Source organism: Aspergillus flavus, chromosome 2 (genome assembly GCF_009017415.1).
Source record: "Aspergillus flavus chromosome 2, complete sequence".
Classification (NCBI taxonomy): domain Eukaryota; kingdom Fungi; phylum Ascomycota; class Eurotiomycetes; order Eurotiales; family Aspergillaceae; genus Aspergillus; species Aspergillus flavus.
Window position 1 is genome coordinate 426,329 of NC_092409.1, and position 27,110 is coordinate 453,438.

Below are 27,110 nucleotides of genomic sequence, written 5' to 3' on the forward strand. Positions count from 1 at the left end.
GAGTTCAATTTTTGGGCTAGATTGTAGATGTAGGCCCTTTGTTTGTCTTCAGAATTAAGGCATTCGATATCACAGCACCCCTCGCACACAGTTTGCATCTCAAGGGACTGTTTTGCAGCGAGAACACGGGATAGGGTAGCTTCGACCCGTGCACCCGGACTATAGCCAACAACCTTACGGTCCCAAATCTAGAACATTGCAGTATTCAACTCAGCCCATATAGGGATGAGATTGTTCGCTCCTCGGCGCTTCACGCGGCTGGCATTTCGCACCTTCTTCTGAGGACGATCGATATTTGTTTGAGAGCCACGGTGATGGAGGCGCATTGTAAAGGTCTTTTCAACCTTACAGAGTGTGCGGAACCTCTTTGAAGCGTTTCCACTCACCTAGAGACCCTGAATCTTCACATGTGTAGCGGCATCTCACCCAAGGCCCCATTTCCTTCCCTCCCGAATCTCAAGGCTCTTCGGCTCACGTATAGTCCGACTGCCTTGCCGAGTGGGACCTTGAAGGGATGCTTTCGTCTTGTACCGGCCTACGCAACTTTTTCTATGAGGCTACGTCGGGCCTCTCGCCACAGCATTGCCGCGCGCCCGCATCCTACGATTGCACTGATCACTTTCACCTGGCGAATGCGGTTAGATATCTCAGCCGCCATACCACACTTGAGACATTACATATGAACCTTCGCTGGCGAGACCACGGCGTCTATCCGCCAGAGCCCCGAGCTGTCTTCAGCTTTCGCCACTTCCCTGCGCTGAGACATCTGTTTCTAAACTTGGATGAGTTTCACTCCCGGTTCTGGGCGGGAGATCCTGCTGTCGATCCAGATCTGCTCGTCGAACTTCTTCCCCAAAGCATCATGTCATTACATCTTGCTGGCCGTATCACGAACGACCTTCATCGTCTAGAGAAGGGTCTGCTTGGTCTTGGTAATGCTCTATCATGCGGCCATTTCCCTAGATTGGAGGAGGTTCTATGGGACCAAAATGAGCAATTAAGTAGCGAGTGTGAACGCCGTGTCCGCCCACTGTTTGCAGAGGCAGGAGTCAGCTTTGATTACAACAGTTGGCCGACGAGTAGCACTACGCTGGGCGAGGGTGGCGGGCTACCCGGCCCCATCGACAATAACCCACCCACTCCGCCATGGGAACAGGAGTAGGAAGAAATTTGATGAGAGAGACGTGGAATGCCACAGACAAAATGCGACCCTTTCATCCGTTCTGCACACTGGATGTATGGGCTTGATTTTGGTATCAACAGGAACGTTGCCAACGCGGGTCAGGCCGTCCCCGTCCGCGGAGGCTCAGACGGCAAAGCGCCTGGAAGCTGGTGCTGAGGAGGGTATGCGCAGAGTAAGACACTTACCCTTTGGAATATCTACTTTGTTAATATTAGGGCTATTACAGCTTCTGATGGAGCCCGATAAGTCTTAATCGTTTCAAACCAATGGCGAGATTTCTTCGTCATACTGATCCAAATGGTGATTCACTATTAAACATGTTATCCGGGTACTTTCTTACATGTTGTGACTCGTATGGATAATAGGTATGCCTAACAGCCGGGATTAGGTACAAGCATAGCTATATGTCAACCTATTTTTCCCCTCACTGGAAGGTCTTCCCTCCCTCAGCAGTACCATTATGCAAGTTCGTCCACCTCTTTCTCAATAGATGAGCAGCAGCCTTTGGCTTCCGATCCCTAGTAAAAACACCTTTCTTGTTCCCGTCCACTCGACTAACACCAACCGCAGTTTGAAAGTCCGCGAAATTCCAGACTTGTTCACCTGCCATGGCCTCGAACCGATCAAAGACCCGATGATACATATCCAGCATCTCGACCTGGAACTCCTCGCTCCAGGGAGTAACCATGACCGAGTGCAAGCCCGCCACCGTGTCTGCTCCGTACTCCGTCATGACAATCGGTTTGTCATACTTCTCGGTCCATCCGCGAAGTTCTTCTTCCAGCGCAGCTTCTGCCTCGTCGAGCTCAGCCGTTTGCGTGTACCAACCAAAATACCGGTTTAAGCAAAGCACATCAAAGAGGTCTGCAATACGGTCTGCCTTATAGGTAGCAAGACCCACATTGGCGAAAGTGACAGGTCGCGTCGGGTCAAGCTGACGAGCCAGCTTGGGCAGAGGTGCGAAGTATTCGCGGGCGCCGTCCTCGTTAGAGGCAGGCTCGTTAGCGATGGACCACATGACCACGCTGGGATGGTTTTTATCGCGGTGGATAAGCTCACGGATAGCTTGAGCGTGAGCTTCGCGAGTCTTGTTGTTTATGCGATCTGGGCTGAATGTAGCCGGCGGGTTAGACGTCTGGGCTCCCGCTCCGATGGAGAATGCTAGACCGACGGCGGGTGTTTCATCTATCACGACTATGCCCTGTCGATCGGCATATTCCATGACCTCCTCGGCGTATGGGTAGTGTGAGGTTCGGAAGGAGTTGGCCCCCATCCAGTGCAGCAGCTGAAAGTCGTGCACCATGTAGGCGTCGTCGTGGCCTTTGCCGCGGATATTAGTGTCCTCGTGTTTACCGAACCCGGTGAAGTAGAAGGGCTTGTCGTTTATGAGGAACTGAGTACCCTGTACTTTGACCGTCCGGATGCCCGTTGCTAGCTTATATGTATCAATAGTCTTTTTGGAAGAGTCTATGATGCTGGCATGGAGTTGGTACAGATACGCGGCGCCAGGTTGCCAAAGGTGAACGGATGGTATATGGATAGTCCCGTTCGATCCTGAGCTTGTCGCTACGGTTGTGCCATCCTCATCTATCACGGCAACCTGAATGGTTCCTTGTGTCGTACTGGCCACAACATTGTAGTCAATCAGCCCGGTGGTGCCTTTCACATCCGTCCGAACAGTGATATCCTGAATGTGCTGCTGTGGCACAGAATACAGCCACACCGACCGAGCCAGCCCAGCATAATTGTAAAAATCATGCTGATAAGTCTGCACCTTCTTGCCCGTCGCCTCGAGAATCTCCACCTTTCCAGGTGGGATCGTCTGATACGTGAGTTCATTGTCAACCGCAATGGTCAGGCGGAATTGTTCTCCGGCAGCAACCAGATCGGTAATATCTGCCTCAAACGGCGTGTAACCGCCCACATGGTCCGCGACCAGATTTCCATTGACGTAGATCCGGCCATGGTGTGTTGCGGCTTCACAGCGCACAAGATACCGTTCTTCGGACCAGCCCTTTGGCACAATCACGTCGCGCTGGTAGTACACCCATCCGACGTGATCGTGGATCTTACTGTCTGCGAATATGTCATTGTAGGATGCTGGGACCGGGCATTCCAGGGACGTTTTTAGTTGGCTTGTCCATGGTTGCGTATTGTTGTCGTCGGATGCTAGGGCAAATTTCCATAGCCCGTCGAGCGAGATGAGGTCTCGGGTAGTAGTTTGCTGCGGTTTGAGCATGGCCTTCGAATAGCCTCCTCTGGCCAGATCATCGCGAAGATGATGAGTATGGGTGTCCGTTGGAACAGACAAGGCAAGCGAAAGAAAGGAGAGGAATCCCAAAGTTCTTGAGAACTGCATGGTGGATGGAGTCTACATTCGCAGTTGTCTCTGAGATAATGCATCAGAAACTGACTGACCATAGCAAAATATTCACATTGTTTAAATAGCATCCTGGCACACTCGACGGCTATTGAAACAGGTCGGCAACTGAAAACAGGAGTACATTACTCAAATCTCGTCCACCGGATTGGCTGGTGCGTTAGATTCATATCCCGATATAGATGAAGACTTATTGCAATTTGCGGGGTACATTCGAGATATCCAGGGATAGGGTAGAATCTGACTAGTAGCGCAGCCAAGACTGTGGGGGGAAACTCAGATGTCGGGATGTGGAGGTTGACTGCCGAGGAGTTTGTAAGCCACTTGTTCATCATAGTTGAAGGCTAAAGTTCTTAGCTGGTCTACCTTGTGCGTTCTTTACAAGGCAGTGAACTGGCAGATTGGAAGATCATGAAACACATGTCTAATCTATCACATAGACAGTGCTTGGGAGGGTAGCTATATCATGGCGTATAAAAGGCGTTCTCTTTCCATTGATTGATATTCGTATCACTACTAAACCGGCGTAAGGATATCCTGTTACAACATAGATTTCTCTCTTGAACATTGAACGGCCAGATCGACTGAAGCGTATCTATGTATCCATCAGATTTAAGAGGCTATCTATTCGGACATAGTAAAGCTTTCTGCTAACGTCACCAACAACTCGAAAACCTTTCTAACATGTTCCACATGAGCTGCCTGGTTGGCATTGACTACACGTATAGCATAGACATGGTCCACCACTGCCGATGTCAAGAAAAAGTCACCCTGTTGGTGTATGGTTTCGTAGACCTTTCTAGCCTTGGAATCTAGTTCTGATGACTGACTAGTTGGCAAGAGGCGGAAGACCGTCAGAGCAAATGCTGGCTGGATAATAATATCAAACAGGTCGAGTCGGCTACGCAACAGTTCGGCAAATTCAATCCCTACCTGAATTCCGTTGTGAATATGTGCTCTCAACCCACTTAAGCCAAAAGTACGTAGAACAAACCATACTTTCAGGGAGCGAAACCGTCGCCCTAGTGGTATTTGCCTGTTGCGGTGATCCACCACGGTGCCGGTATTGGAAACATTGCTGCGCAGATAGGAAGGATTCACCTCGAGTGCTTCTGCAAGATCTTTTCTATTGCGCACAAAGCAACAACTGTGAAGAAGTTCGCACATTGATTCATATGTCACCACTTCAGGAGGCCAACATACCTTGCATCGAAGTTGACAAGTAGCCACTTATGCATTATGAAGCGATCCTGAGAATTATCGTCCGGAACGGTGGCTTGAACATCCTAGTCATCCCCTGTTTACGTTTGGCCTTGGTTACCGCATGTGCGCTGGGTCTTTGCTCGCGTATCGTGAGCTCTACCTCACCTTTTTACGCATGTTATCCGCTTTCGAGATTAGAGCAGACGAATCTATCGAGACCGACCCTCTAAAAGGCATTTCCAATCTCACGAGTCTTGTTAGAATGCCGAGGGAATACAGATTGCGGTTTATTCCTCGCAACGAACGAATTCTTATTGGTGAATTGGAGAGGTTCTGCCAATGAATGGGCGCAATGGTGGCCTGTGTCACTGATTGTCGGGAATCTTCTTGTGGTTTTGTGGATATGAATATCACCGGGTGGAATATTTGGTCTATTCAACCTAGCTATTAGAACTGCTATGATAAAATTGAAGTTTCCACGGCTTTCCCGCTATCGTCTGCATCACTTCACCCACGTAGAGCCTGCACTGATTGCCTGATTCACATATCTTCTGCTTGCTCCTTCATTCAATATCCAAGTACCCTCGTAGCCTCTAAGCTCGGTTCTGTAGGCACCTGGTGGATTGCACAGTCCACTCTCACCATCATCGCCATCATCATTATCATCATCCTGAGCAAAGTACCGTGACAGGAGCAGCCTTGAGATGGCTTGGGAAAGCACCACCATCAATCCTATCCAGGGTTTTGCACCTCAGATAGCGGAAGTACGGCGATTTGAAATGATCAAAGATATCGGTATAGTGGCTCTGCTTGTAGACACTGCCACATGGACATGCTCTGTTATAGTTATCAGATACAGAGCAACTGGAGAGTCTCTGGTATATGAAAACAAGACTAGTTGTGATTACACTAACAGAACTGACACATCCCACTCGTCAGACTTTACTCTAGTGTAAGTATTATACTCTTCCATCTTCTGACACATATACTAATACATGCCAAGGGGCCAGCCGTACGCCCAATACGGACACCGATAAAACATTAAAGAGAAAGCGATCGGAAACAATCAAGACGATGATCAGTTTGTATCCATTGCCCATCACGATATACCTAGAAGCAAGGCCAGCAATAATGCGTCGAACGCGATCAGTGTTGTGTACTGACCAAGAAAGATGATCCAATAGAGATAGTCCATATTTAGCCATGTAATATGGCGGGCAAAATCCCGACCAGCAGAGCTTTTGGTTTTGTCTACGCAATTTATGGAACCCGCACATGATAGAAAAGGTAAACGGGTCACTGTATGTCCAGAGGACACAGAAACACTTTGGAATTTTCTGTGCCTGTCCAAGTGGCTCACATCTATTCCTATAGCATGATGGGCAAACCAAAGAATACACAGGAACAATTTTGTACTCATAGAGTCCTTCAGGCACCCAGACAGGATTGCCAAGTGGAAGAGTACTGTGATGGGCCCGGATGGCACCGAGGTTTTGCAGGATGTTCTCTGCCTACCAAGAGATGCCCATGGGTTATGGGGTAAAGCTCGCTTTGCCCTCAAGCCAGTCCAAATGTCAGTCGACAGCAAAGTCTGACCTGTGCGGTTTTTCTGGATGCCCTGAAAAAAACTCAAGAAGCTCAACGGTACGATTTGGAAAGAAGCAAAGGAGGTACTCAATGGCTTAAATGGCAAGAGGGACGGTGAAATGGCCACACTCAAGCGACAGTTGGAGGACGCAAATAATGTGCTGCTGGGAAAGCAGCAGCGGACTGATTTCCTATTCTTTCACAAGACATGAATGCGATGGATCCGAAAGCGACACCCTCTCTCCTATCAAATCTCGGTCACACTGGGAAAAGGATCAAACTTTGCAACTGTGAAACGGAAAAGCAAATATATTCAGGGGAAATCATAACGATCACAATAGCTGATCCCGATGAATATCCTCTGCCATGTTTCGACGTCTTGGACATCCAACGGTTTCTAAGGCGAGCATTGGGGTTGAGCGGTGCCAGGCATGCGTTTGAATAGATTACCGAGGTGTGCTCCAATAGTGTCTACTGCATATGGACAATGTTGGAACATTGTACACGAAGGTTACTATGCGTTTGTCGAGGAGCAGTTAGCAAGAGGCCGTCACTGGTTGGTGAATATGAACACCGGAGACTCACTATCAGCGGGCTCTTTCAATCTAGAAGTAGGAAGTTTACGGTTCATAGGAGATACTAACAAGGTCGTCGATTTCTACTCAACCAGAGTCGGTTAAGCGTTGAGTCTTAGGACGACTTGACGAGCAGGGTCTAACTAAGGATCTCAATTGGCGAACATACGATGTTATGCTAAAAGAACCGTATCGACGCCAACTCCTACGCGATCGCATTGATCGTTTACAAACCTTGGACTTCAACATCCCGTTGTTCGGTGGCGCCACCCAGGACGAACTGAGTGATTTTGGTGATTCTATTAGCGATATGCAAACCCAGTTCAACGAGGCTGCAACCCAGTCAGCAGGACGGTATGTCGATATGACCCGGAGGAGTAGGACAGCGACTCAGAGAAAGACAAGGATGGTCTAGGCAAATGCTTACGAACTAATCTACATACCGCTAACCACAATGACTCGATCCGTGGAGGTGGTAGATAGACTTGCCTCGAGCTCTAAGGTGATGCTATTCACATTCAGGATGGGAAGTATATCTCGGACAAAGCAGCAAAGCTTCTGGACTAGGCTATCCTGCTAATGGACACCAGACAAGGTAACAAAATTCAAAGACGTAGTTACGGGCTCCCAAGGCACTGAAGCCACTCGGAACGTATTATGTCTTTCTTGGATTTCGCATGCGGTATGGGCTAAGGCGAGATTCGTCTTACAGGCCATTGAACTATGAGATGATCGGAAAGTCTTAAAGACCATATTTATCTGACTAGCCATCTTCAAATGTTTTAACAGTATTGATATTCGAGAGCCCTTTATTTCCATCCAACCTAGGCTTTGTCGGCAGACGAATCAAGCTGTTCGACTTTGAGACAGCAGTTCAGATGTATTCAGTGGATATCATCACGATGGAGACGGTTAATCCAGACATGTATCCTCTGCCCTCCATCGAACTGTTGAATATGCAGTTTGCATTCGCTCGTGCATTGCGTTTGAGGGGTGCCGCCGATCTTGGCCAGGAGGAGGTGGATAGCAGTGACTCTGAAAAAGAGGAGGATGTACTGGTGGCTCAACCTCGAGGTCGAGCATACAACCTTCAAGAGAGCCAGTACCCTTCGAGGGTCTCAAGTCGAACGTCCACCAAAGGAGCGCCAGGCTCCCGTGATACTTCGCGGAGCTTCAGCCTTTTTGCCAGAAGCCAGCATTAATTAGCTGGAATTGAATTCCGTTGTCGAGCTAGACTTTTACATGCTCATGCAATGGTAGAAGGTTTGCCAGTAGCATGTCCTCGTTAATCTACTGTCCCACTGAGAGTTATCCATTAATCTAAAAGGTTATATGCACAATCCTACCCAGAACAACCCCAAGGAGAAACAAGACAAAGACGACCAGTGCCACCACGGATACCATTCGAGGTCAGCTAGCGGTGCGGCCTGGAGGCCATATTGTCTACCCTTACTATATAGTAAGAGACCAGTTTAGAAATAATAATTGAATCACTATAGCCGCGTTATTTTAATGTTACTACCCAGGAAGTATTCATCTTAATACAAAGGATTCTATTTCAATTCAGTAAAAGTGTAAAAAAAAAGAAGAAGAAGAAGAAGAAGTTAGTGAAAGTGTATACATTTGAAGTGCCTCGTAAATGTTGTGCTACGCGGAGGTACATTAAGGGCGACCGCTGGAACCACTTCTTGAATATCGAGTTTTGGCGTGGCCCGACCAAAGCATAACAGGTTCCATTGAGAGCCTGCGTGAAAATAGCAAGAGCAAAAAGACCATGCTAAGGCACGCCAGTGAGAATTCCACCGTCGAAGGGTAGGGCTCAACGCCGTACAGGATGACAAAGGCAGCCTTGCCAGCGGATAAATAGGGGTGCCACCCACGCTATTCTCGGCCTTCTCACAGGTCAGTGTAGAGTTAAACCGAGTACAACTACCTTTGCAGCCATGGGTTCATCTGATCATTCGGTTCTTTCCTCTATTCGCCTCAGCCTGGTTATGGTTGCGCTATGCCTTGCTGTATTCCTGACTGGGATGGTAAGGAGTCCAGCTTTGTAACACTAGCTGAAATTGCAGATGTTAACATCGTCTTTTAAAGGACCAAACAATCCTCGCGACAGTGACCCCGTCATTAACGAGCGAGTTCCACAGCATCGATGATCTGGGGTGGTGGACTGCCGCATACCTGACCATGCTCAGCGTATTCCAGATTCCGTATGGCAAGCTCTACAGTCTGTTTTCAATCAAAATCGTCTATCTTTCGGCGATTGGGATTTTTGAAATAGGCTCTCTAGTCTGTGCTACGGCGCCTAACTCCATTGCCATGATTTTTGGTCGCGCGATTGCCGGCGCTGGAGCGGCTGGCATTTTTACCGGTGGAATCATGATCACCACAAAGATTATCCCGCTCGATCGCCGTGCCTCCTACCTGGGTATCATGTCCGCTGCCTTTGGTGTTGCTGCCATCGTAGGACCTTTCATCGGGGGCGCCTTTACGGACAGATCTACATGGAGATGGTGCTTCTACATCAACCTACCACTGGGGTGCTTGAGCATCTTGGTATGTTTTTTGCTCGTGAATACGCCGGTGGACTCTTCAATCGCCTCACTGTCATTGCGCAATCGAGTCCGCCAGTTTGATTTCTTTGGGATGGTCAGCATGATGGGTGGCATCGTTTGCTTGCTTCTGGCACTCCAATGGGGCGGTACCCAATACCCCTGGAATAGTGGCAGGATCATCGCATTGCTGGTGGTGGCTGTACTCCTCATGATGGTATTTGTTCTCCTTCAGATATTTGTCCCCGGGTCCAAAACCATCCCCCGCAGCGTCTCGAGACATGCGTCGGTATGGCATGCCGTCGGATACGCCATGTGTATCACGGGAGGGATCTACGTGGCCATCGTCTACATTCCAGTGTGGGTGCAGGCGGTACAACACAAATCAGCCCTGGATTCAGGGATCATGCTGACTCCACTGATCGTTGGTTACGTCGTATTCTCCGTGATCGCTGGAGTCCTCACTTCCAGGGTGAGCTATTACAACCCACCAATGATCCTGGGGACCATCCTGGCGAGCGTTGGTGCTGGGTTATTATCGACCCTGTCCACCAACACCTCGAACGGGTGTCTAATTGGGTACCAGGCATTGTACGGTATTGGTGTCGGACTAGGTTTTGGCCAGCCTAGCTACGTCGTGCAAACCGTATTATCTGAGGCAGATATCCCGATTGGTGTGACCTTAGTGACTCTTGTTCAACACCTAAGCTCGGCTATCTTCGTCGCGGTCGCTCAGGGAGTCTTCCAAAACACCCTTGCGCACACCGTCCGGTCACTGGCGCCAGGTGTTGACCCTGCGAAGCTAACAAAGCTGGGCGCGACGCAGCTGAGTCAGTTCGTAGACGATCAAGACATGCCACACGTTCTAGAGGCGTACAGCACCGCAATTGCACGGACGCTCTACATCCCAATGGCCCTCAGCTGTGCATCCGTGCTAGGGGCCTGTCTCACACCATGGATTTCAATGAAAAAAGCCAAGCCACAGCCAACAGAAAAACAGCCGACAGAAGACGAGCTGACAAAGGAAAAAGACGGTTGCACATCAGGGGTTAACGAGGCCTAGACTTACTCTCGTTGTCGATCATTTCTTTGTTATTCGTTATAGACTCAATTTCATTTCTTTATTCCTACAACTTGATGCGTTTTGCCCTTCCTTCCCATGGGAGCACCGTCTCTCCATCCCTGTATTCGCCCCCTGCCGGCCTCCACATAATCCAGACGGGATGCGCCTGAACCTCGTGTATTAATCTCCTCCCTTGCGTACTCCGTTCCTTGTGCTCCGAGAACCTCATTCGTGGTCGCGCGATAGCCACAAATCCATACCGTTGATACAGTGCAAACCCCATCTCCGTAGCCTCGAGATACCCTTCCATGCCCAGTGCATCCATATGGCGGACGAACTCGTCCATAATAAGCTCCGTCGCGCCCCGCGAGCGATACTCGGGCAGTGCCCAGAGCGCATTCCCACCTATACCGACGTCAATCGACAAAAGAAAAATAAAAATAAAAATAACAAACACTAGGCAGACAAAAGAAAAGACATACAAACATGTCTATCCCCCATCAACCTCCCCCTCCACGCCCACAACTGGGCATAAAACTCCTCAGCCAATAACCTCATCTCACTCCCCTCCGGAAACCACTTCGCCTCAACCCTGGGTGCACCCGCGCGGTACGGATTACTGTGATGAATGTGGTACATTCCTCCGGCGACAATCCGTCCGGATTCAGTATCGTAGCATTTCAACCAGATGATGTTCGGGTCGGATTCAGCCGCTTGACGTAAGGACTTTTTCACATCCGCAAGGGCTGTCGCTTCAGCCTCGTTGCCTTCCCCAAGGTGGGCGAACGTTAATTCCCCAACGGCTTGGAGGGGAGAGCTCCACGAGGTCCAGTAGCTGGTTATTAGCTCGTCCCAGTCTTGGGTTAGATTTGCGCGTGAGACTATGAGGGGCATTTTCGTTTAGTTCGTCTTATCCACCGTATTCTGTGAAAGTTGGTATTCTATCCTTCAGAGGAAACGACAGTCATGGTCATGGTCAAAGAAGAGGGGCATGTCACATTTCTAACAATTAATCCGGGGTACGAGCAAAGATATACGAGGCATCTAAAGCAAGTCGTAACACATGTATAGCAAACGCACCAATAAAACAAAAAAAAACCCATTTCCCAAACTCCCCGAACAAAGCCGTGTCACTACACCATCGTCCTCGGCTCCTGGATAACGACCGAGCTAGACTTATTCGCATCCACCGACGACGTCCCAGTCCCACCCTCTGATGTCCGATCACCTATGGATCCAAGCTTTCGACTCCACCGTCCCGAAAAGCCCTTCTTTCCTTCACGAAGCAGCCAACCTCGTGCGGAGTAAACCAGGGGACGGAGGGTGGGTAAGCACGCGGCGATCAAACCTAGACTGACTTCGATCATGCTCCACCAGAGCATTGTGGTGACGGTTTCTAGACCGTTAGACATAACCCTCTACGAGGTAAGGTAAGGGAGACTCACGATCGGGATCATATCCAGCCTCGTACCCAACCAGAAAGACGATCAGGTAAATGGCCAATCTCACGACAGAGGCTGACAGCGCCCTAGTGGAAACCGTATCAGCGGTGGATGACAATTAGAATTCCAACAGGGAGCGTTACATCAACCCCACCCCGAATATACAACTCAGGGCAATCTTCCGTCTCACAGACATTTGAAGCATCCAAATCTGCATGTCATCGTCAGCCTAACTAGCATCATGTCACATGATCAACCCATACCTTCGGAAAGGGCAATAACAGTATCGCCAAATCAGTGATCAGGTCCGAAATGACCAGCGCCGATTCAGCGGCAAGGGGGTCTCCACATTTCTCCCTTACTTCCTGGATAGGCGCCCAATGGAGGTAGATCTTTGTCTTGCAGCCGAATAAAAACAGGAGAAAGAATGCCACGGCCCATACCACCGTTACAGCGAGGCAGATGTTGGAGACAATGGTGAATCTGGATTTCGTGTTCGAGACAAAGATCCGGCGGTAGAAGAGGATGATACTCGCCTTGATGAAGCCGTATGCTGCGATCATGAAGAGTTGGAAGTAGAATTCAATCTTGGCTTCGGTTTCGTAGGCGCGGTTGTACTTTGCTAATGCCTTTTTGGGATCGTCGCTTATGGGGTAGGGCGTAGGGTATCCCATTACGTGAACGGAGTAGCCTTGCAGATCTTCGTGAGCGGTTACCATATTGGGTGTGAGGTGCTGGTACTAACCATAGATGAAGCATATGCCCATTCCAGTCACCATAATCTGAGTCATGGGAGACGTGTCAGAGGCATGCCTTATCTGCAACGTAGGATGGGGGGTATACCGCTGCGGGCACGAGCAGCCAGTCATCCAGTCCAAGGCGAACCTTTTGCTTTCCTCGAGCGAGGAAACGAAGCATTACACATGCTAGACAGACGATGGGGAGGACTATACCGGCTGCTAGCACTTCGCCGGCTGAAGCAAGCGCAAATGAGAGGTGCGTCCAATGTGGACTAGATTCCATGGTGGGCCTCTTTGGGTGAGTGGATTGGGTGGACCTTAATGGATCTGCGGGTTTGTGAGTTGTAAAACTTTCCATGAGGATTCATGCTGCCTTCAGTGAACCGCTTATATGTTCCCTCCCCTCTCGTGTGGAGGTCAGAAATATTTTCTTTAAGCAAGGATGAGGCTGACATGGTGCATGACTACCGCGTGTATGTTATAATTGGGTTATCGCGTTGACTTTGGTGTCCAGAATGTCCAGTCAGCCTCGTAATTTTAGAGCACCTGCATAACTGGGAACCGAGTGACGAGGCGGGGTAGAGGGGGCCTGACTACGAGAAATGTGGCCTACGTTTTCACCTGTTTTGGTTGTCCTGTAGGCCCTTGCCCTCATCTCTTTCTCATTAGCTTGTTCTCTATGACGGGCGATTACTGATATCCAGACACGCCTGGAAACTAAGGATTGCAGCGGTATACTGGAGCAACCGAAGATGGGACACGCAGAAGAAGAGGAATATGAATCGCTTTCTTCAGAACATGGCACTCAAAATACATGGGAGGCACGAGAAAGAGCGGGCTTTCTGGCTTGGTTGAAACCCCATTTTCTACTTGGACTACTCTTTCTTTCTATATTGTTCAATGTTCTGTTGATTCTTGGCTGGACATCAAGTCGAGATGAATTATCTGCGCCTAAGCAGCCCGTCTGGGTCGGTTCTAGTTACAGACGGGAAGAATTGAAACTAGGATTCACGAAGGAAGACACAATGTGGTGGAATACCAAGTACAGCGGCTCAAATGAGAGAGAAGTCAGTGATCTCTGGCACAACGAGATCCCATGGGAAAACGGGATCATCGCAATCGACAAACAAGAGGCAAGTTCATTGGGACTGCCCGAGTCGCAGTCGTTCCCGTGGGACGTGACAAAAGGGATCTATATCCTGAATGCACATCATATTCTCCATTGCATTGTAAGTCTTTCAGCATGCTTCATCCGATTCTCGCATGTTGAGAACTCTAGCGCAATTTATACATTTCCATTGAGGAATACCGGTACAATCGTCCTCAGAGCGTTACTTATCCTCATATCTTGCACTGTCTAGACAGTATCCGGGTGGAGACCATGTGCGCGGCCGATGATACCCTACGATATGTTCCTTTAAATAATATGTCCGGATTCAAGCCCGGAGATGGACAGAAGCGCATGTGCCGCGACTGGCATCAGATACAGTCCTTTGTCAAGAAGCATGACCCATGCTATCGGTATGTTTTTCCTGGGGATGACAGTGTCTCTAATTTGGAAAGATTCAAATATTGTCCCAATGATTCGCCTTACATACCCAAGATTCGAGAGTACTTTAGGTATAGTGATGATTGGCTACCGTTTCCATAGAAGCTTTTTGCGTATATAGTAAAATGAGAAAAGCATCGTTTAACACCTATACTCCATAACATGATAAGATCATAATGGCATCCGTTATCATCCAAATGTCAAATTAAGCTTTCCCCCGCGTACCCTATTTCATCCTCATCTTGATCCTCCATATCACAGGCAACAATACTTGGGTTCGATGACGGCCATGTCGGGGTTTGCATTAGGCTCGGCCTCGGGGATTGGAATTGGATTGGCCATTGCGGTGGCTGCAACTAAATAGAGGACGTAGTGAGAGAACTGCATGTTTTGGGCTTTTGAGATCTATATCGATGAGTCGAGGTCAGCCTACTGTTCCTTAGTTCGAAGTATCATTGAAAGGAGTAACCGAACCAGTGTGATTTGACTATACGAGGCTTGGAATGCTCTTCGCAGGTTTCTGCTCCAGAGATTTATGCGTATGTCTCCAGCTAGACTATATATGTGCAACCCTCTAATAATTTCGTTATTTTATATGTCATGACTCGTTCCAGCATCAGATGATCATTCCTGCAGCAAGGATGAAGAGCTACCGATGCTATGTGCCTCGTGTTATTAACTTTTAACTTCTTCTATTTACTCTGTTTATTTAATTGCCTTTCTAAAACGCCTCGTTGGTTGCATTTCTATTTTTATTGGATCTGCATTCTGCGACGTTGCAGGACGGACACCACCTAAAATAGGGCAACGTCCCGTCATCCGCTCCGTTTCTTTGTCTGTATTTGGAGCCTTACCTGTATCGAATCCCTGTTGTCTTGTAACACCGACTCGGCAGCCAGTCAGAAGATGATCATTGTGCAGGTGGTGGGGTAAGACACATTCACTACCATACGTTCCCCTCCTTTGCAAATTGCGTGTAACGGGTATCGTTGCCTAATTGCCTCACTTGCCATACATAACAGACCTGCGGCTCCCCCTCCTTATTTCACTTCTTACTTTAAACTCCCAATTCCAACGATTATCCCAGAAAGTATATCCAATACCTCTTGATTTCTCAACACTATGGACTCGGTGGTAGATGTCCTGATTGCCGGCGCCGGTCCAGCCGGTCTCACCGCTGCCCTCACACTGGCCCGCCAACTTCATACAGCCGTCGTATTCGACAACAAAAGCTATCGCAATGCGAATATCTCCCACATGCACATGATTCCAACATGGGACCACAGAGATCCTGCTCAATTCCGCGCTGAAGCTCGCGACGAAGTTCTCCATCACTATGACACGATTAAGATCGAAGACGTGGACCTCAAAACAGCGGAGAAGACTAGTGATGGACTCTTCCAACTTGTTGATGCCAATGACAAGGTGTGGAAAGGAAGAAAATTAATTATTACTACTGGTTCGGAAAATGTCTTCCCTGATATTCCGGGATACGCAGAAGCGTGGGGTCAGAGAATGTATACTCATCATCAACCCATTATTCATTGGAAGATCGGCGATCCTAGCTAACACAGTCCAGTTTCCACTGCCTCTTCTGCAAAGGATATGAAGACCGCTCTACGGATAGAGCTGGCGTGCTCGCCATTCAATCTGCCGGGAATGTCCCGATGGCAATGCATCAGACGGAATCAGCCGCTCAGCTCGCCCGAAAAGTGACCATCTACACCAACGGAGCGGAGGAACTTGGTGCTCAGATTTTCTCAACCCTAACAGACAAGGACAAGACCCGCTTCACAGTTAACAATACCCCGATCAAGAAGCTCACCCATACCGGCTCCTCTATTCACCTAGAGCTCGCGGACGGCACGACTAAGGAAGAAACCTTCCTGGTCCATAGCCCTAACACTACTGTCAAAGGCCCGCTTGCCAGTCAGCTTGGTCTGGAGCTTACGCCCATGGGCGACATCAATGCCGCACCACCGATGCATCAGACCAGCGTGCGCGGTGTCTTTGCGGCGGGTGACTGCATCACTCCGTATAAGGTTATCGCGGGCGCGATTTCGAGCGGTTGTAATGCAGCGGTGGCTGCTTCGGCGCAGTTGTTGGCGGAGAAGCATGGTCATCAGCCGCTGTTTTAGCTGCCTTGTAATGTTGCAAGGAGTCTTGAGCGATGGTACTCGTTGCGACCGTGTTCCTTACGGTGAGGCTCTTTATCAATCACGCGCTTTACTTCAATTAGGTGTTAGAATGCCCTTGCAGTTAATGCTTGTCTCTCATCGTCATCGGGATGCTAGTGTATGTTCGTCGCGGGCGAAGAACAGCCTGGTGGATGGTTGACAATTGACCGAATAGTTTGCGACCAGGATATCGTGAAACAAAGATCTTAGTTCTTGCATCAAGTGATATTTCTCTACCGAAGAGCAATGTGTTGAAGGTGAAGTTGAAAAATAGTACAGTTGCAGTAATAGTAGACAACACAAGTCTTGGTAACTGGCATATGGTGAAAGTAGTACTAAGTAGTTGTATGTTTGGTGCGGATGTCGAATGCAAATATATAAATCCAACTCCCCTAAATGACTCCCCACACGGGAGAAACAAGAACCTCAAGTAAAGCAAATGATTACTTCTCCATGTATATTTATAAAGTATATGAACAGATATACACATATGATTGTTATAATTGTCTTTTTTGAAATTCTGGTAGTACCCGGAAAGAATTGCGTATTGAGTAGGTACTGCTGTTCATCAGTGCAAGCAGAACCTTCTGACTTTCGTTTCTGATTTTGGCAGGAAATTACTGCTAGAGTATATATGCATTAAGCTAAGCTGATTGACAACAAGGCCGGCTGGCCCAATGGCAAGGCGCTTGACTACGAATCAAGAGATTGCAGGTTCGACCCCTGCGTCGGTCAATCTTTTTGGTTTCGATTTTTTCTCCCTCGCCAGCAAAAGCGGTGTCAGGATGGATCCACTCCACAAACCAACCCTAAGTAAAGATGAGTGGAGTTCACCCGCTGACCCTTCTCCGCTTATTTTGCTTTTTCTTGTTATCATTCCCATGAGAATTCCATGGGGTCATATTTATTTCTCAATATTGCAAATTGGGTTTACACTGTGAAATAAGACCTAGCCAACTCTTTCTAGCCTGATAGAACATGTCATCTGAGCTGTGCAGAGAACAGCCACAGACCGATCGCGCAGGAGACTTCAGAGCAAGACCCTGTGTAATTGTATATTTAATAATCATTGGAACAGGACAAGCATCGGTATTCGCGCGGTTTGTTTTAATCGAGAGGACAGAGAGGTTGCGCATTGTAGCTGGTAAGGCAGCATTGCTATCAATATACGGCTTAATGCATAGGATATTTTGCGTCCTAACTATCACTGGCTTTGTTCTAATGTGTTGGGTGAGGTTCCATGGCCGACAGGAGCTGAGGCCCAAGACTAGGGCCATCTTGGGCCGCATGGATTATACCCCAGAGTCCTCGGACTTGCTGTCGTAGACAAATCGATAGTAGAGGTACGTTGCGCCAATGAAAGAGGTTCACAATAGATATAAAACGCCGTTGGCCGCTTTCTTCGTTTGAAGGCAGGAGATACGTTTGACGGAGAGTCGCGTGGCGTAGAATGCTCTGGACTCTAATCCATGAATATAAATCCAACCACTGCCAGGAAAGAATAAGAAGAGCAAAGTGAGGCGGAAATTGCGACGTCGGAAAACCCAAAAACCAATAATGAAACGATCTAGCAATTCAATTGGCTTGTTTGGATCGATGGCTGAGTTGATCACTTATCAACGCTGAGCAAACACCTCCGAGGCGGCAAATTATAGGTGCTAGGGAAGCCCCCTCTCAAAAAGTGGCGGATGACAGCTCTATTCTCGCTACGACTATGCAGGGGATAATTTGGCCCGCCTTGAGACGTCATACAAACAACGTGGACACCATTATTGGCTTTGACGTAGTTCTGCACCTGGGTTGATACCGGCATGTTGGAGGAGGATGGCACATGGACATAGTTGGGTGACGCTTATTATCCTGGTAGTCGCTATTGTATATCCTCATCGATTATTGATTGATTAGAATACATGGATATGCAAGGTCTCAATAGTCTAGTAATTGCAGAACTAATATATGGACACGGGGAAGCAATTCGAATATTATCCGAGCCTGTGCGAGCAAGGTGGGGTTGGAATATCATGAGAGGAACCAGCGCCAGTAAATAGCCTAATGCCGAATAGAGTTGGTTCAGCAGTGTGTAGAGATCCAGCGGACAATCAAACCATGTTAACAACGGACGAAGCATATGACAATATCGTCTTACCAAACTCTTCAGGTCTCCTTAAGCTGGTGAAAGTGACAGAGATCGAGCGGCTAGACTTCTGCGCAATGGCCGAGAAGGTGTTATAGAGATAATCTTTGACATCGTCAACCGACTGGGGATCTCCACTAAATGTCCCCCAGTTTTCAATTTCGGTACTGTCGAACGGCACGGTCTTCAGCTTGCGTTCTAACTTATCCATTTTATGGATAAACAGAACTATCTCAACATGGTTGAGTCTTTCAGTAGAGCATACGCTGTTGAACAACGTCAACTCTTCCGCCAGACGATTTGCATTATGTTCTTCCGTTAAGCACTGGTCGTAAGATCCTGCGTCTACGAAATATAGGACCTTTGTTGCTCCGTCAAATATGCGGTCCCATTTCTTTCTTTCCCCACGACTCCCGGAGGCATCACAGAAAATTACCTCCGACGGCCCGTTAGTATACCGCGCCATGGTGATTCCTGTCGATTTCGTGTAACACCACATTGTATCCTCTAAGGTGGGTATATAATTTGGTTCCGTGATGCGATCAAGAGAGTTTAGGAGGCTGCTTGGTCAGTTGGCTTAGGACTTTTGTGATAGAGATCGAGGGACCGAAGCACGTACTACTCAGCTCCATCATCTATACACTCAAGTTTCACTTCATCCAGGAAACCACATTTCTGTACATACCCCCATATGTCTGTCATATCCGTGCATATCTCGGCCATTCTGCCCTGTCCTTGCTTGACAGGTAACACATACAATGACTCTAGTAACTGAGCGACAGAATCAGAGGTCTCGCGCATAACTGCGTATTCTTCATCAACACTATCTCTAGTATCGTAACGTCCTTCTCCTACTTCTAGGAGCTGTCGCAAATGATTGCTGAGTGACTCGAGGACAGTGACTTTCGACTGAAATAGTTGAGAAATGTCTGACGGACCCCCAACAAGGAGGTTTAACACATTCAACGCCGTCGACTTGCCGCTTTTCGAGGAGCCGAGAAGGAGGACCCTTTGCGAGGTTGGTACCACGGGTGTGTTTTTCAGGGGACTGGTCGCCTCAGAAGGATATGGTGATGTTTCTCCGCCCCATAAGTCCCACAGAGCTATTGAGGAGAGCCACTGGCTACTTCTCTTTGCTTGTCTCACACTGAGAAGACTTGTAGCCCGGCTGCGCTGCCTGGTAGGAAACATGGCCGAGACTAAGCTGGGGGCAGTGCGAGGTCGGCTTAATCCCTCTCTCAGACTCCATGCTCGCCCTGCATTGATACTGTGGGTGGGGTGTTTATGACCTGATCTGTATTCCGTGGGTTTCCAGACGCTGCTGGCTTCTTCATTGCTCATTATTGAAAACGCTCTCTCTGTAGCATTGTCGTCAGAGATTATACTAGCCTCCCCAGGCGATGGCTTCACTGTGGTCCCTCTGAGGGCGTGAACCATGGTGGATCTGGCTGCTGAGCAATAAACCCTCGAGCTGAAGAGATCCGTGTCAAAGGCGAATCGTGTTTCTATCAAGCTCAGGTCTTCTGGAACGGTGCTTTTCTTGGTCATCTCCGAATCCGAGTCCCTAAGCCAGAGTAAAGAGGAGGTATCATCTTTAATGCGGTTGAACACGACCCGACTTTCGGATCTTTGCAGAAAAAGGCTTTGTTCGATAATAGATTTACTAAATAGGGATTAGTGATATAAAATCAATGTTCTGCGGTCGCAACGTACCACTGAAGCGCGGTTAGAAGAAGATTCAACGCATTAACTTGATTGTTCAGCAGGGATTGAAAATCGGTAGTTTCTTTCTCGTGCCACAAAATGCCGGTTTTATCCCGCATCGTGAGATGATCTTGCTGCATCCGAGACAGGCGCTGGTCCAGAAGCGACATGATTGCCTCGCAGCAGCTTAGTGAAGTTGTGATGTCGATTGTGAATCTTCTCCAATAGGGTTACCTGGGCCCAGAAGGTCGAGCACTTGTTTGATCTGGCCAAGGGCAGCATTGAGAGTTGATAGCTGCCCAATAAGGATTTTTGCTCTGAGACCGATACTCGTATAGCGGCCTTGCAAGTCAGTTAAGGTCTTGATGCTTCGGGTCGCCAGGTCGATGATCCCCAATATCGACCCGACTGCACCGACCACCGATAAGGGGTCCATTTCCGTAAATCAGATAGCGTGCACTGGTACAACCATGTACTACCCCGATACGTATCCAGAGTTCATCTTCGAGGCGGCATTGCGGGGTAGTTAATCCTGGTTGTGAGTGGGGGATGATCAGCCGTGCCAGCTGGCAAACACAAACGAGGCTGAGATGCGCACAGCCTCCCTCGGATTGCCTCGTCACAAAAAGCAAAGAAAGGCCCGGTAGCTGGACATCATAACACTCATACTCCTATATCTTATTGTAAACAGATCCTTGACCATATTACAACCCTCTTGAAAAGACTTCCCAGTAATGACTAGAGTTAATGTTGGCCAGGGATGGGCTGGTTTTTAAGGTTAAGGGGCGGCTAGGGCTTATCTCGAGAGAGACTACGGATGAGACTACAAACTGGTAGATCGACAAGATGTGCCTTCAGAAGAAGATCTCCATCTGGATCACAGTCAGGATGAATAGGCGGAGTTGGAACGATGCGATGAGAGCTCGCACAACTAACTGAAAAGGAAGGAAAGGTCAATAGAAAGAGAAGAGTAAGGACCAAGGAAGTAACAGAAAGCGGAAGAGAAGAAAAAAAGAAGAGAGAGACAATTTTAAGATCCACTCCGGATTTCCATCACGTTAAGAGGGGCAAAACCAGACGCAGTCCCCAGGCAGAGCGAATACTTTCATTCGGACCCCGAAGTTTGAATGAAGAGTTGCAAAACCAGCTTTATCACTCATGTGGTCCGTCTTCTCATTGGAGGTCCATAGACAAGCTCTTCTCCATCAGGCGCCGGACGGCAAAGTGCGTTGCCTTTGGATACATTAAAGGTAAACGGTGGCGAAGCAACAAGCTTTACTAAGGATGGGTATATACAAACCATCACTTCAGCGCCACTGCCTTGATTAAGAGATATTGCCGCCTGCTGAGGCTCGTGAGGCAACATAGTCTCAGGATCATAGCGACCCTTTAATCGTACAAAGTAATAAATACTTTGCTGTTCCTGCAAAAAGCTTGCTAAATTGATACCACTGTCAACGAGGCCATAGAGAACACTTCGCATTTCAGAGGAACTATCGCGGGTCACAAAAAGCTGACACAGTTCACGCAAGATTCGTTGTTTCGTAAGATCCCTACCATGAGGGGCAGACTTGGAACGCGCTATGTGCAGAGCTGTTTTGAGTCGCCATTCCTCTGCATCCTTTAACCGAGCCATGGAATCTAATTCTCAGAGATATGGTTATATTTCGCACATAAACTGAGGTAAGCCTGTCATACCTTGATCTGATGTCTGATCCATTTTGATGTCGGAGAGTAACCATTGAAATATGCTTTTGAATGCCACATTCTCATCTGGCGAAATGCTGGCTGAGATATTCCGTGGTGAAAAGGCCCATCGCTCGAAGGAAAGAAACACGATCATGGCGACACTCGATCGATACAGCGCTTTGCTATACGATGAGGATCTTATGAGACTCAATAGCATAGTCAACTGAAGTGCACTACTTTCGTCCTGATGGACGTTGTGTTCCAATTTTCTCATGGCGCTGATTGCGTCGCAAAGGATCCCAGAATCATATCCTAGTATATCGCACATTCGCCAAGCGGTCTGCTGCACACTGTATATGAATCGTTGGTATTCCCTATCAATCACCGTGTCCGGGTACTGGTGATCAGCGTAAGGGTCCGTCTGGAGGCGGAAAAGCAAGATCTCCTGTCGCCGAATCTTAGTGTGAGCCTCGCGAAGCTTACGTCGGAGCATTATCAATTCATCTTCGTCCCCTTCGTGCTGTCCGTGGATAAGGCGCCTAGCAGAGGGAACTTCATTAACAGCAAAACTTCCTCTTCTTCGACGAATGGTATTTCTCGGACTGAATGACCGCGAGTCACTGTGTTCGCTGCTTGAAGAAATGCCGTCCCCGCTTAGATGCGAACTTTGGCTCGGAGGGAATGTAATTGCCCGTGCTACCATACTTCCGCTGTTGTCCATTGTAGAGCGCCTACGATGATGTTTGCTTGTGTTCTCCTCCTTAGTATGGGAGCGTTGAGGATGGACCCCAAAGAAAGACAGCGCTGAGTTCATTTGGGAAACGGGCGCTCCGGGGATGTGCGATAGACACACATCCCGACGGTACAAGCAAAGGGTGGTCGGCAGGTTAACATATCTGAATGCGATCAGATGAACAGTGTTCAGGGGATGGTGACACAAAACCTTACAAATAACGCATTATGTAGGTGAACGTAGTCGACTGGTCATCTTAGTCGTCCCAGATGTCCGGAAGCAATTTAGGCCACTGCAGGCGTTTGGAAGGCGCTTCATAGCGCCCTAAACCCTGCAGCCATAAGGTTACACTATCTGCTGGCAGGTTTAGATGACATCAGTATATCAAATCAATGAACGTTCAAGCCCGCACCGATAATATGCTTACGCTGGGAAAACCTGCGTCAACGTACGGAAAGAATTCGCAGGGGCATCCGATGCTCCCGAACGGCTTCCTGTGCTTGCTGAATTGGCAGCTGCCGATAACTGGGCTACACGTAACTCATATTCCCCTATTAAGAGAGACAATGCAGGGATATCCTGGATTTGGCTGCATATGTAGCGTTGCTGTCTCAAGAAGCCGGCCACTCAGCGCGTTTCCTGGTAGTGGTCAGCTGAGCCCATTTCCACGATTCGGAATTACTTCGTGTTGTAAGACAGGATGAGCCGATTGGCTTTAAGCTGGATTGCTTTCGGACTTGTCTTTGCTATGGCGTGTTCCATCCTCTACTATTTGTCAATATAAATAGGTAGGCAACGTTTGTATCCGCGACACGAAGTCTGTGTTACGATGGACATGGAAATGCTCGGAGACCAACAACATAACAACCTAACAAGTGTAACGAATCTACCATGCAGGATAATGTACAACGGAACGAGGATTGCAAAGAAGATGCATCCTAGAGTCAACGCGAGGCTTCTCGAAACCAGCTGCGGGGCTGACGACTGCGGAGCCTCATGTAGAACACATGTCTTTTTAAGCCAGCTAAACTATCGTAAGATGTTTGTCCGTTTATGATGCTACAATATCCAAATGTAGTGACAATTCACTCCTATCCTTTACACTGACTCAGTTCTGGTGAAGTCCGAAACTTTGTGCCACCAGGCGCGGCAGATAGAGATGGCGGGAGTCAATGACACTCTTATCGTGAGTATACTCAAAATGAATGTATCAAAGTGAGAGATATCGGCTTATTTCGTCGATATTACTTAGATTGCGATAGACTTTGGCACCACGTACTCGGGAATTGGGTACATACATGCGGCTGAAGATCGTTTGCCCGGTATACAGGTCAGTATAAGAAGGCGGACGAAGGTATCTCGCTAATGTTGACATTAGAATCTTGTAACTCACTGGCCGCCAAGAGTTGGGACAAGCGAAAAGACACCAACGTCAGTACCCGAAGGAATCCAGTAGGAATACAGACTATATCTAAGTACTTCCCTTTAGCGAGATAGTTTACGACGACAACCAGAACACAATACTATGGGGATTTCAGGCCCAAGGAGAGATTAGGGCCATAAAATATTTCAAACTGTAAGTGGAAAGCTTGATGACTTCCTCAAAAGAACATACTGATGTAGAGGTTACTATAAAGGGAGCTGGATCCGGATGCCAGATCCAAGCTTGAGGCACTCCGATCCGCTACAGAATCTACTCGCTCTTTCGGGAGGACCCATAGAACTACTACGGGTGCAGTCGTCGGAGAATATGAAGTAAACCGCGACGCTAAGGCTCTTTGTACGGATTACCTCAAGGCTATTTACAGAGCCAGTCTAGAGCACATGAGACACCGGATTCCGGGTGAGTCTGCCATAAATGTTAGCCGTTTTGGGCCAACTGACTCCGTTACCAGATTTCGCTAGGAGAGCCCCAAAAAGATTCATTTTGACTGTCCCGGCGATTTGGACCGACCAAGCAAAGAATGCCACAAAGCAGTGCGCCAGGAGAGCTTTGGGCCAACACGCCAATATTGAACTAATTGCAGAACCACAGGCTGCGGCGGTGTATACCCTTAAGCAAGGGCACATGGTAGGCTCAGTACGACCGGGAGATCACTACATCATCTGCGACGCCGGTGGAGGGACAGTGGACTTAATCACCTATTGCGTCAAGAGAATAGACCCTTTGGAGTTGGTCGAAAGCATCCCTGGGACTGGCGAAGCGTGCGGGTCAATCTTCCTGAACCGCGCATTTGAAGCCTTTTTAGAGGATAGGCTGGGGAGATACTACAGCGGCCGTAGAACTGAATCGCTAGAGAAATGGCTGCAACGTGTAAGGTTCAAGCCATCAGTATACTCGGCAGAGCACTAACAAAGTCAATAGACGCGCCAAAGCTTTGAACTTGATGTATGCTTGAATTCAACCCATGTTCTGACCATTACTGAAGACAATAGATAAAACAACAGTTTACTGGAGATCGGAACGCTAGGTGGGACATTTGGCGTATTGCTTTCCAACCTAGGACCCCGCTGCGCAGACCGGCTGACTGACTCTTAACAGTTCCACCCGAGTTGTACGGCGCTCAAATACATGGCACAGAAGAAAACTGTCTGATCATCACCGGACGAGACGTCATTGAGATGTTTAAGCCTACTATTACTAGGGTACTCAGTCTGATTCGCGAGCAACTCACAACCCTTCTCGGTCGGAGGAGTCAACGTCCTCGATTAGCGGGAATTCTGTTAGTCGGTGGATTTGGCCAAAATCGTTACATATACAAGAAAGTGAGGGACGAATTTCAGCAGCTAACTCAAGTAACGCAGCCTCCTGACGCGTAAGTACATATCTAGATATACATCACCGGCGTTACGTTTACTGATAGTACCTTAGGTGGGCATCGGTGGCCCTAGGGGCTCTTTGCTGGGGAATGAGCAATAAGACCGTTACGGCGAGAAAGCTAACGCGGTGTTACGGTCAAGAGGTCCATCTGAAATACAATCCCGATTGTGGATACCCAGTGTAAGTCATCCCATCGGCGAGCTTATCTGGGCATGGGGAAGCAGAACGTTGATTCCTTAGCGTACCCCATCCCGTCACTGGTGAACGATCTCACAAGGCCATGCAATGGTTCGTCGAGGCAGTATGTTTCTCATAATTTACAATTGTCTTCCTAGCTCCGTCGAAGACAGACTAATTTCACCTGAAACAGGGCGACGAAGTGTCTGTTGACCATCCTCTGGAATTCCTTTTGGTGGCTTACTGTGATCCATCGGGAGAAGCAAAACTGCCAATAGACCTGTGGGCGTGGAGCCCTTCCCGCGAAGGGGAGAGACCACCCAAAGTGTGCACTCGAGGTATGGCTTATACCTCATATTCTGACGAGAACGACTGATTGAGTTGATTAGAATGCTACAAGGTGGGAGACATGATCATTGATCTACAAGAGCCACGGAGAAATGCCCCTCCACCACGTCGCAGGTTAGATGGGCAGGGATATTACCAAGTGTTAGATTTCACGATGCAACTGGTTTTTGCAAATGAGATTGTTTTCCGAGCAGTATTTCATGGTGAGTCTACCTGGCCGGACTATGGGCTTACCGAAGGCAGAATCCTGACGTAAAATCTAGGCACCTCGCAGTATGCGCGCGTTGATTACACAGATTAAGCATGGCAGGCTCGTGTTCTGTATGGCTTTTCGTTTCGATCGCTATGATTATCTCTGATACATACGTTATGTGACTGATTACGCTGCCTGAAAGACTGGCCACTTCATCGAAGTTCAATAGGATCATAAATATTCTAAACTATTAATATGATGCTACTATGTATGTAGGTTTCATACCTACACCTACTCCTCTCTTAGCCCCACTACTGGCACATTGGGCTCTGTAGATCTAACACCAACAACAGGTTGGGGACGCCGCGGAAATTGAGGGCCTGGAGAAGGCGCAGACAGTGACACAGAAGGGCGCCTGGAACGACTTCTCCCCCGCTCCACCTGTTGCGCCAGTCTCGGTACCACGAAATTCATCCAACAGACGCAGCATATCAGCAGAATGGCGCCTGCTATGCCAAGCCCTATTCCCAGTGACTCTGCTGCATTCAGACTACTGACGAGCATTAGCATCTCATTCAAATCTGTTATCAGCAGGGGGTGGAAATGAAGCTTACCTGGAGCGACGTTGTAGGGCGGCGGATCTCGGAAAGTTGTTGTGTTGGCTAGATAGTTGAATGAGCGACAATGGCGACATTGAACGTTATTGCCCATAGGGATTCTGGGCTAGAGCTATTGTCTTAGCCAAACAACGCATGTGCAGTCGGTGTCATGAATCAAGAGGTTCCCCCACCTATTCTTTCAGCGGGGTGGTTTATCCACTCTATGGGACAGCGTGGACGCTGACGTGATATATACCAGGT

General features: G+C 48.4%; 14 protein-coding genes and 1 non-coding gene across 15 annotated transcripts; 7 read left to right on the forward strand and 8 right to left on the reverse strand.

Annotated features, from left to right (window-relative positions):
• Positions 1–679: 679 nt before the first annotated feature.
• On the forward strand, positions 680–1,162 carry F9C07_2053624 (uncharacterized protein; the record flags this gene model as incomplete). The annotated part of the gene is made up of 1 exon (XM_041284835.2): positions 680–1,162. The coding sequence occupies one exon, from the start codon at positions 680–682 to the stop codon at positions 1,160–1,162; it is 483 nt and encodes a 160-aa protein (XP_041141988.2).
• Positions 1,163–1,501: 339 nt separating this feature from the next.
• On the reverse strand, positions 1,502–3,781 carry F9C07_2276764 (beta-glucuronidase). The gene has a single exon (XM_041284843.2). The coding sequence runs from the start codon at positions 3,540–3,542 to the stop codon at positions 1,608–1,610; it is 1,935 nt and encodes a 644-aa protein (XP_041141989.1). The 5' UTR covers positions 3,543–3,781; the 3' UTR covers positions 1,502–1,607.
• A 406-nt stretch (positions 3,782–4,187) lies between these two features.
• Positions 4,188–4,801, reverse strand: F9C07_2099044 (aromatic amino acid decarboxylase; the record flags this gene model as incomplete). Its single annotated transcript, XM_071508896.1, has 2 exons — positions 4,188–4,710; positions 4,767–4,801. The coding sequence occupies 2 exons, from the start codon at positions 4,799–4,801 to the stop codon at positions 4,188–4,190; spliced, it is 558 nt and encodes a 185-aa protein (XP_071363478.1).
• Positions 4,802–5,268: 467 nt separating this feature from the next.
• F9C07_9534 (uncharacterized protein) lies at positions 5,269–6,186 on the reverse strand (the record flags this gene model as incomplete). The annotated part of the gene is made up of 3 exons (XM_071511912.1): positions 5,269–5,498; positions 5,931–6,004; positions 6,173–6,186. The coding sequence occupies 3 exons, from the start codon at positions 6,184–6,186 to the stop codon at positions 5,269–5,271; spliced, it is 318 nt and encodes a 105-aa protein (XP_071363479.1).
• Positions 6,187–6,784: 598 nt separating this feature from the next.
• F9C07_2099045 (uncharacterized protein) lies at positions 6,785–8,130 on the forward strand (the record flags this gene model as incomplete). Its single annotated transcript, XM_071508897.1, has 3 exons — positions 6,785–7,024; positions 7,065–7,282; positions 7,770–8,130. 3 exons carry the CDS (start codon positions 6,785–6,787, stop codon positions 8,128–8,130), a joined length of 819 nt encoding a protein of 272 aa, XP_071363480.1.
• A 741-nt stretch (positions 8,131–8,871) lies between these two features.
• On the forward strand, positions 8,872–10,543 carry F9C07_2224936 (putative transporter; the record flags this gene model as incomplete). Its single annotated transcript, XM_041289961.1, has 2 exons — positions 8,872–8,961; positions 9,023–10,543. 2 exons carry the CDS (start codon positions 8,872–8,874, stop codon positions 10,541–10,543), a joined length of 1,611 nt encoding a protein of 536 aa, XP_041141992.1.
• A 64-nt stretch (positions 10,544–10,607) lies between these two features.
• F9C07_9537 (putative GNAT family acetyltransferase) lies at positions 10,608–11,437 on the reverse strand (the record flags this gene model as incomplete). Its single annotated transcript, XM_071511913.1, has 2 exons — positions 10,608–10,948; positions 11,026–11,437. 2 exons carry the CDS (start codon positions 11,435–11,437, stop codon positions 10,608–10,610), a joined length of 753 nt encoding a protein of 250 aa, XP_071363481.1.
• Positions 11,438–11,527: 90 nt separating this feature from the next.
• F9C07_2276767 (uncharacterized protein) lies at positions 11,528–13,110 on the reverse strand. Its single transcript, XM_071510198.1, has 6 exons — positions 12,829–13,110; positions 12,731–12,767; positions 12,249–12,676; positions 12,129–12,196; positions 11,989–12,071; positions 11,528–11,939 (listed from the first exon to the last, which is right to left on the reverse strand). Exons 1-6 carry the CDS (start codon positions 13,081–13,083, stop codon positions 11,677–11,679), a joined length of 1,134 nt encoding a protein of 377 aa, XP_071363482.1. The 5' UTR covers positions 13,084–13,110; the 3' UTR covers positions 11,528–11,676.
• Positions 13,111–14,380, forward strand: F9C07_2276768 (uncharacterized protein). Its single transcript, XM_071510199.1, has 2 exons — positions 13,111–13,954; positions 14,005–14,380. Exons 1-2 carry the CDS (start codon positions 13,478–13,480, stop codon positions 14,374–14,376), a joined length of 849 nt encoding a protein of 282 aa, XP_071363483.1. The 5' UTR covers positions 13,111–13,477; the 3' UTR covers positions 14,377–14,380.
• An 855-nt stretch (positions 14,381–15,235) lies between these two features.
• F9C07_2276769 (uncharacterized protein) lies at positions 15,236–16,897 on the forward strand. The gene is made up of 2 exons (XM_071510200.1): positions 15,236–15,791; positions 15,854–16,897. The coding sequence occupies exons 1-2, from the start codon at positions 15,397–15,399 to the stop codon at positions 16,410–16,412; spliced, it is 954 nt and encodes a 317-aa protein (XP_071363484.1). The 5' UTR covers positions 15,236–15,396; the 3' UTR covers positions 16,413–16,897.
• Positions 16,898–17,114: 217 nt separating this feature from the next.
• Positions 17,115–17,186, forward strand: F9C07_t1. The gene has a single exon. It is a non-coding gene; the product is annotated as a tRNA-Arg (tRNA).
• Positions 17,187–18,444: 1,258 nt separating this feature from the next.
• On the reverse strand, positions 18,445–20,556 carry F9C07_1179513 (G-protein alpha subunit-domain-containing protein). Its single transcript, XM_041284844.2, has 3 exons — positions 20,299–20,556; positions 19,205–20,248; positions 18,445–19,145 (listed from the first exon to the last, which is right to left on the reverse strand). Exons 1-3 carry the CDS (start codon positions 20,457–20,459, stop codon positions 18,551–18,553), a joined length of 1,800 nt encoding a protein of 599 aa, XP_041141995.1. The 5' UTR covers positions 20,460–20,556; the 3' UTR covers positions 18,445–18,550.
• A 576-nt stretch (positions 20,557–21,132) lies between these two features.
• On the reverse strand, positions 21,133–23,218 carry F9C07_1179511 (uncharacterized protein). Its single transcript, XM_071507688.1, has 4 exons — positions 23,139–23,218; positions 22,927–23,065; positions 21,988–22,874; positions 21,133–21,930 (listed from the first exon to the last, which is right to left on the reverse strand). Exons 2-4 carry the CDS (start codon positions 22,935–22,937, stop codon positions 21,446–21,448), a joined length of 1,383 nt encoding a protein of 460 aa, XP_071363485.1. The 5' UTR covers positions 22,938–23,065; positions 23,139–23,218; the 3' UTR covers positions 21,133–21,445.
• Positions 23,219–23,398: 180 nt separating this feature from the next.
• Positions 23,399–26,378, forward strand: F9C07_2125320 (uncharacterized protein). Its single transcript, XM_071509080.1, has 14 exons — positions 23,399–23,745; positions 23,835–23,897; positions 23,964–24,041; positions 24,090–24,142; positions 24,201–24,287; positions 24,349–24,554; positions 24,607–25,025; positions 25,077–25,100; positions 25,148–25,196; positions 25,254–25,527; positions 25,584–25,712; positions 25,773–25,833; positions 25,903–26,260; positions 26,321–26,378. The coding sequence occupies exons 2-13, from the start codon at positions 23,871–23,873 to the stop codon at positions 26,083–26,085; spliced, it is 1,590 nt and encodes a 529-aa protein (XP_071363486.1). The 5' UTR covers positions 23,399–23,745; positions 23,835–23,870; the 3' UTR covers positions 26,086–26,260; positions 26,321–26,378.
• Positions 26,379–26,541: 163 nt separating this feature from the next.
• Positions 26,542–26,961, reverse strand: F9C07_9544 (uncharacterized protein; the record flags this gene model as incomplete). Its single annotated transcript, XM_071511914.1, has 2 exons — positions 26,542–26,771; positions 26,865–26,961. The coding sequence occupies 2 exons, from the start codon at positions 26,959–26,961 to the stop codon at positions 26,542–26,544; spliced, it is 327 nt and encodes a 108-aa protein (XP_071363487.1).
• Between the last annotated feature and the right edge of the window lie 149 nt (positions 26,962–27,110).

Excerpts from the sequence above, each read along its gene's own strand:
- F9C07_1179511 (XM_071507688.1), bottom strand. Across the intron at positions 21,931-21,987 it reads GGATCAGACATCAGATCAAG|ATTCCATGGCTCGGTTAAAG; the intron begins GTATGACAGGCT and ends TCTGAGAATTAG.
- F9C07_2276767 (XM_071510198.1), bottom strand. The coding sequence starts at position 13,083 with ATGGAAAGTTTTACAACTCACAAACCCGCAGATCCATTAAGGTCCACC. Across the intron at positions 12,677-12,730 it reads GGGCATATGCTTCATCTATG|GCTACTCCGTTCACGTAATG; the intron begins GTTAGTACCAGC and ends AAGATCTGCAAG. Across the intron at positions 12,072-12,128 it reads ATATTCGGGGTGGGGTTGAT|GGCGCTGTCAGCCTCTGTCG; the intron begins GTAACGCTCCCT and ends GGTTTCCACTAG.
- F9C07_2276769 (XM_071510200.1), top strand. The coding sequence starts at position 15,397 with ATGGACTCGGTGGTAGATGTCCTGATTGCCGGCGCCGGTCCAGCCGGT. Across the intron at positions 15,792-15,853 it reads GAAGCGTGGGGTCAGAGAAT|TTTCCACTGCCTCTTCTGCA; the intron begins GTATACTCATCA and ends AACACAGTCCAG.
- F9C07_2276768 (XM_071510199.1), top strand. The coding sequence starts at position 13,478 with ATGGGACACGCAGAAGAAGAGGAATATGAATCGCTTTCTTCAGAACAT. Across the intron at positions 13,955-14,004 it reads ATCATATTCTCCATTGCATT|CGCAATTTATACATTTCCAT; the intron begins GTAAGTCTTTCA and ends TGAGAACTCTAG.
- F9C07_2276764 (XM_041284843.2), bottom strand. The coding sequence starts at position 3,542 with ATGCAGTTCTCAAGAACTTTGGGATTCCTCTCCTTTCTTTCGCTTGCC.
- F9C07_1179513 (XM_041284844.2), bottom strand. The coding sequence starts at position 20,459 with ATGTCGCTTCTGGACCAGCGCCTGTCTCGGATGCAGCAAGATCATCTC. Across the intron at positions 20,249-20,298 it reads CTTCTAACCGCGCTTCAGTG|TAAATCTATTATCGAACAAA; the intron begins GTACGTTGCGAC and ends ATCCCTATTTAG. Across the intron at positions 19,146-19,204 it reads ATAGATGATGGAGCTGAGTA|CCTCCTAAACTCTCTTGATC; the intron begins GTACGTGCTTCG and ends CTGACCAAGCAG.
- F9C07_2125320 (XM_071509080.1), top strand. The coding sequence starts at position 23,871 with ATGGCGGGAGTCAATGACACTCTTATC. Across the intron at positions 24,143-24,200 it reads ACAAGCGAAAAGACACCAAC|CGAGATAGTTTACGACGACA; the intron begins GTCAGTACCCGA and ends ACTTCCCTTTAG. Across the intron at positions 24,555-24,606 it reads CATGAGACACCGGATTCCGG|ATTTCGCTAGGAGAGCCCCA; the intron begins GTGAGTCTGCCA and ends CTCCGTTACCAG.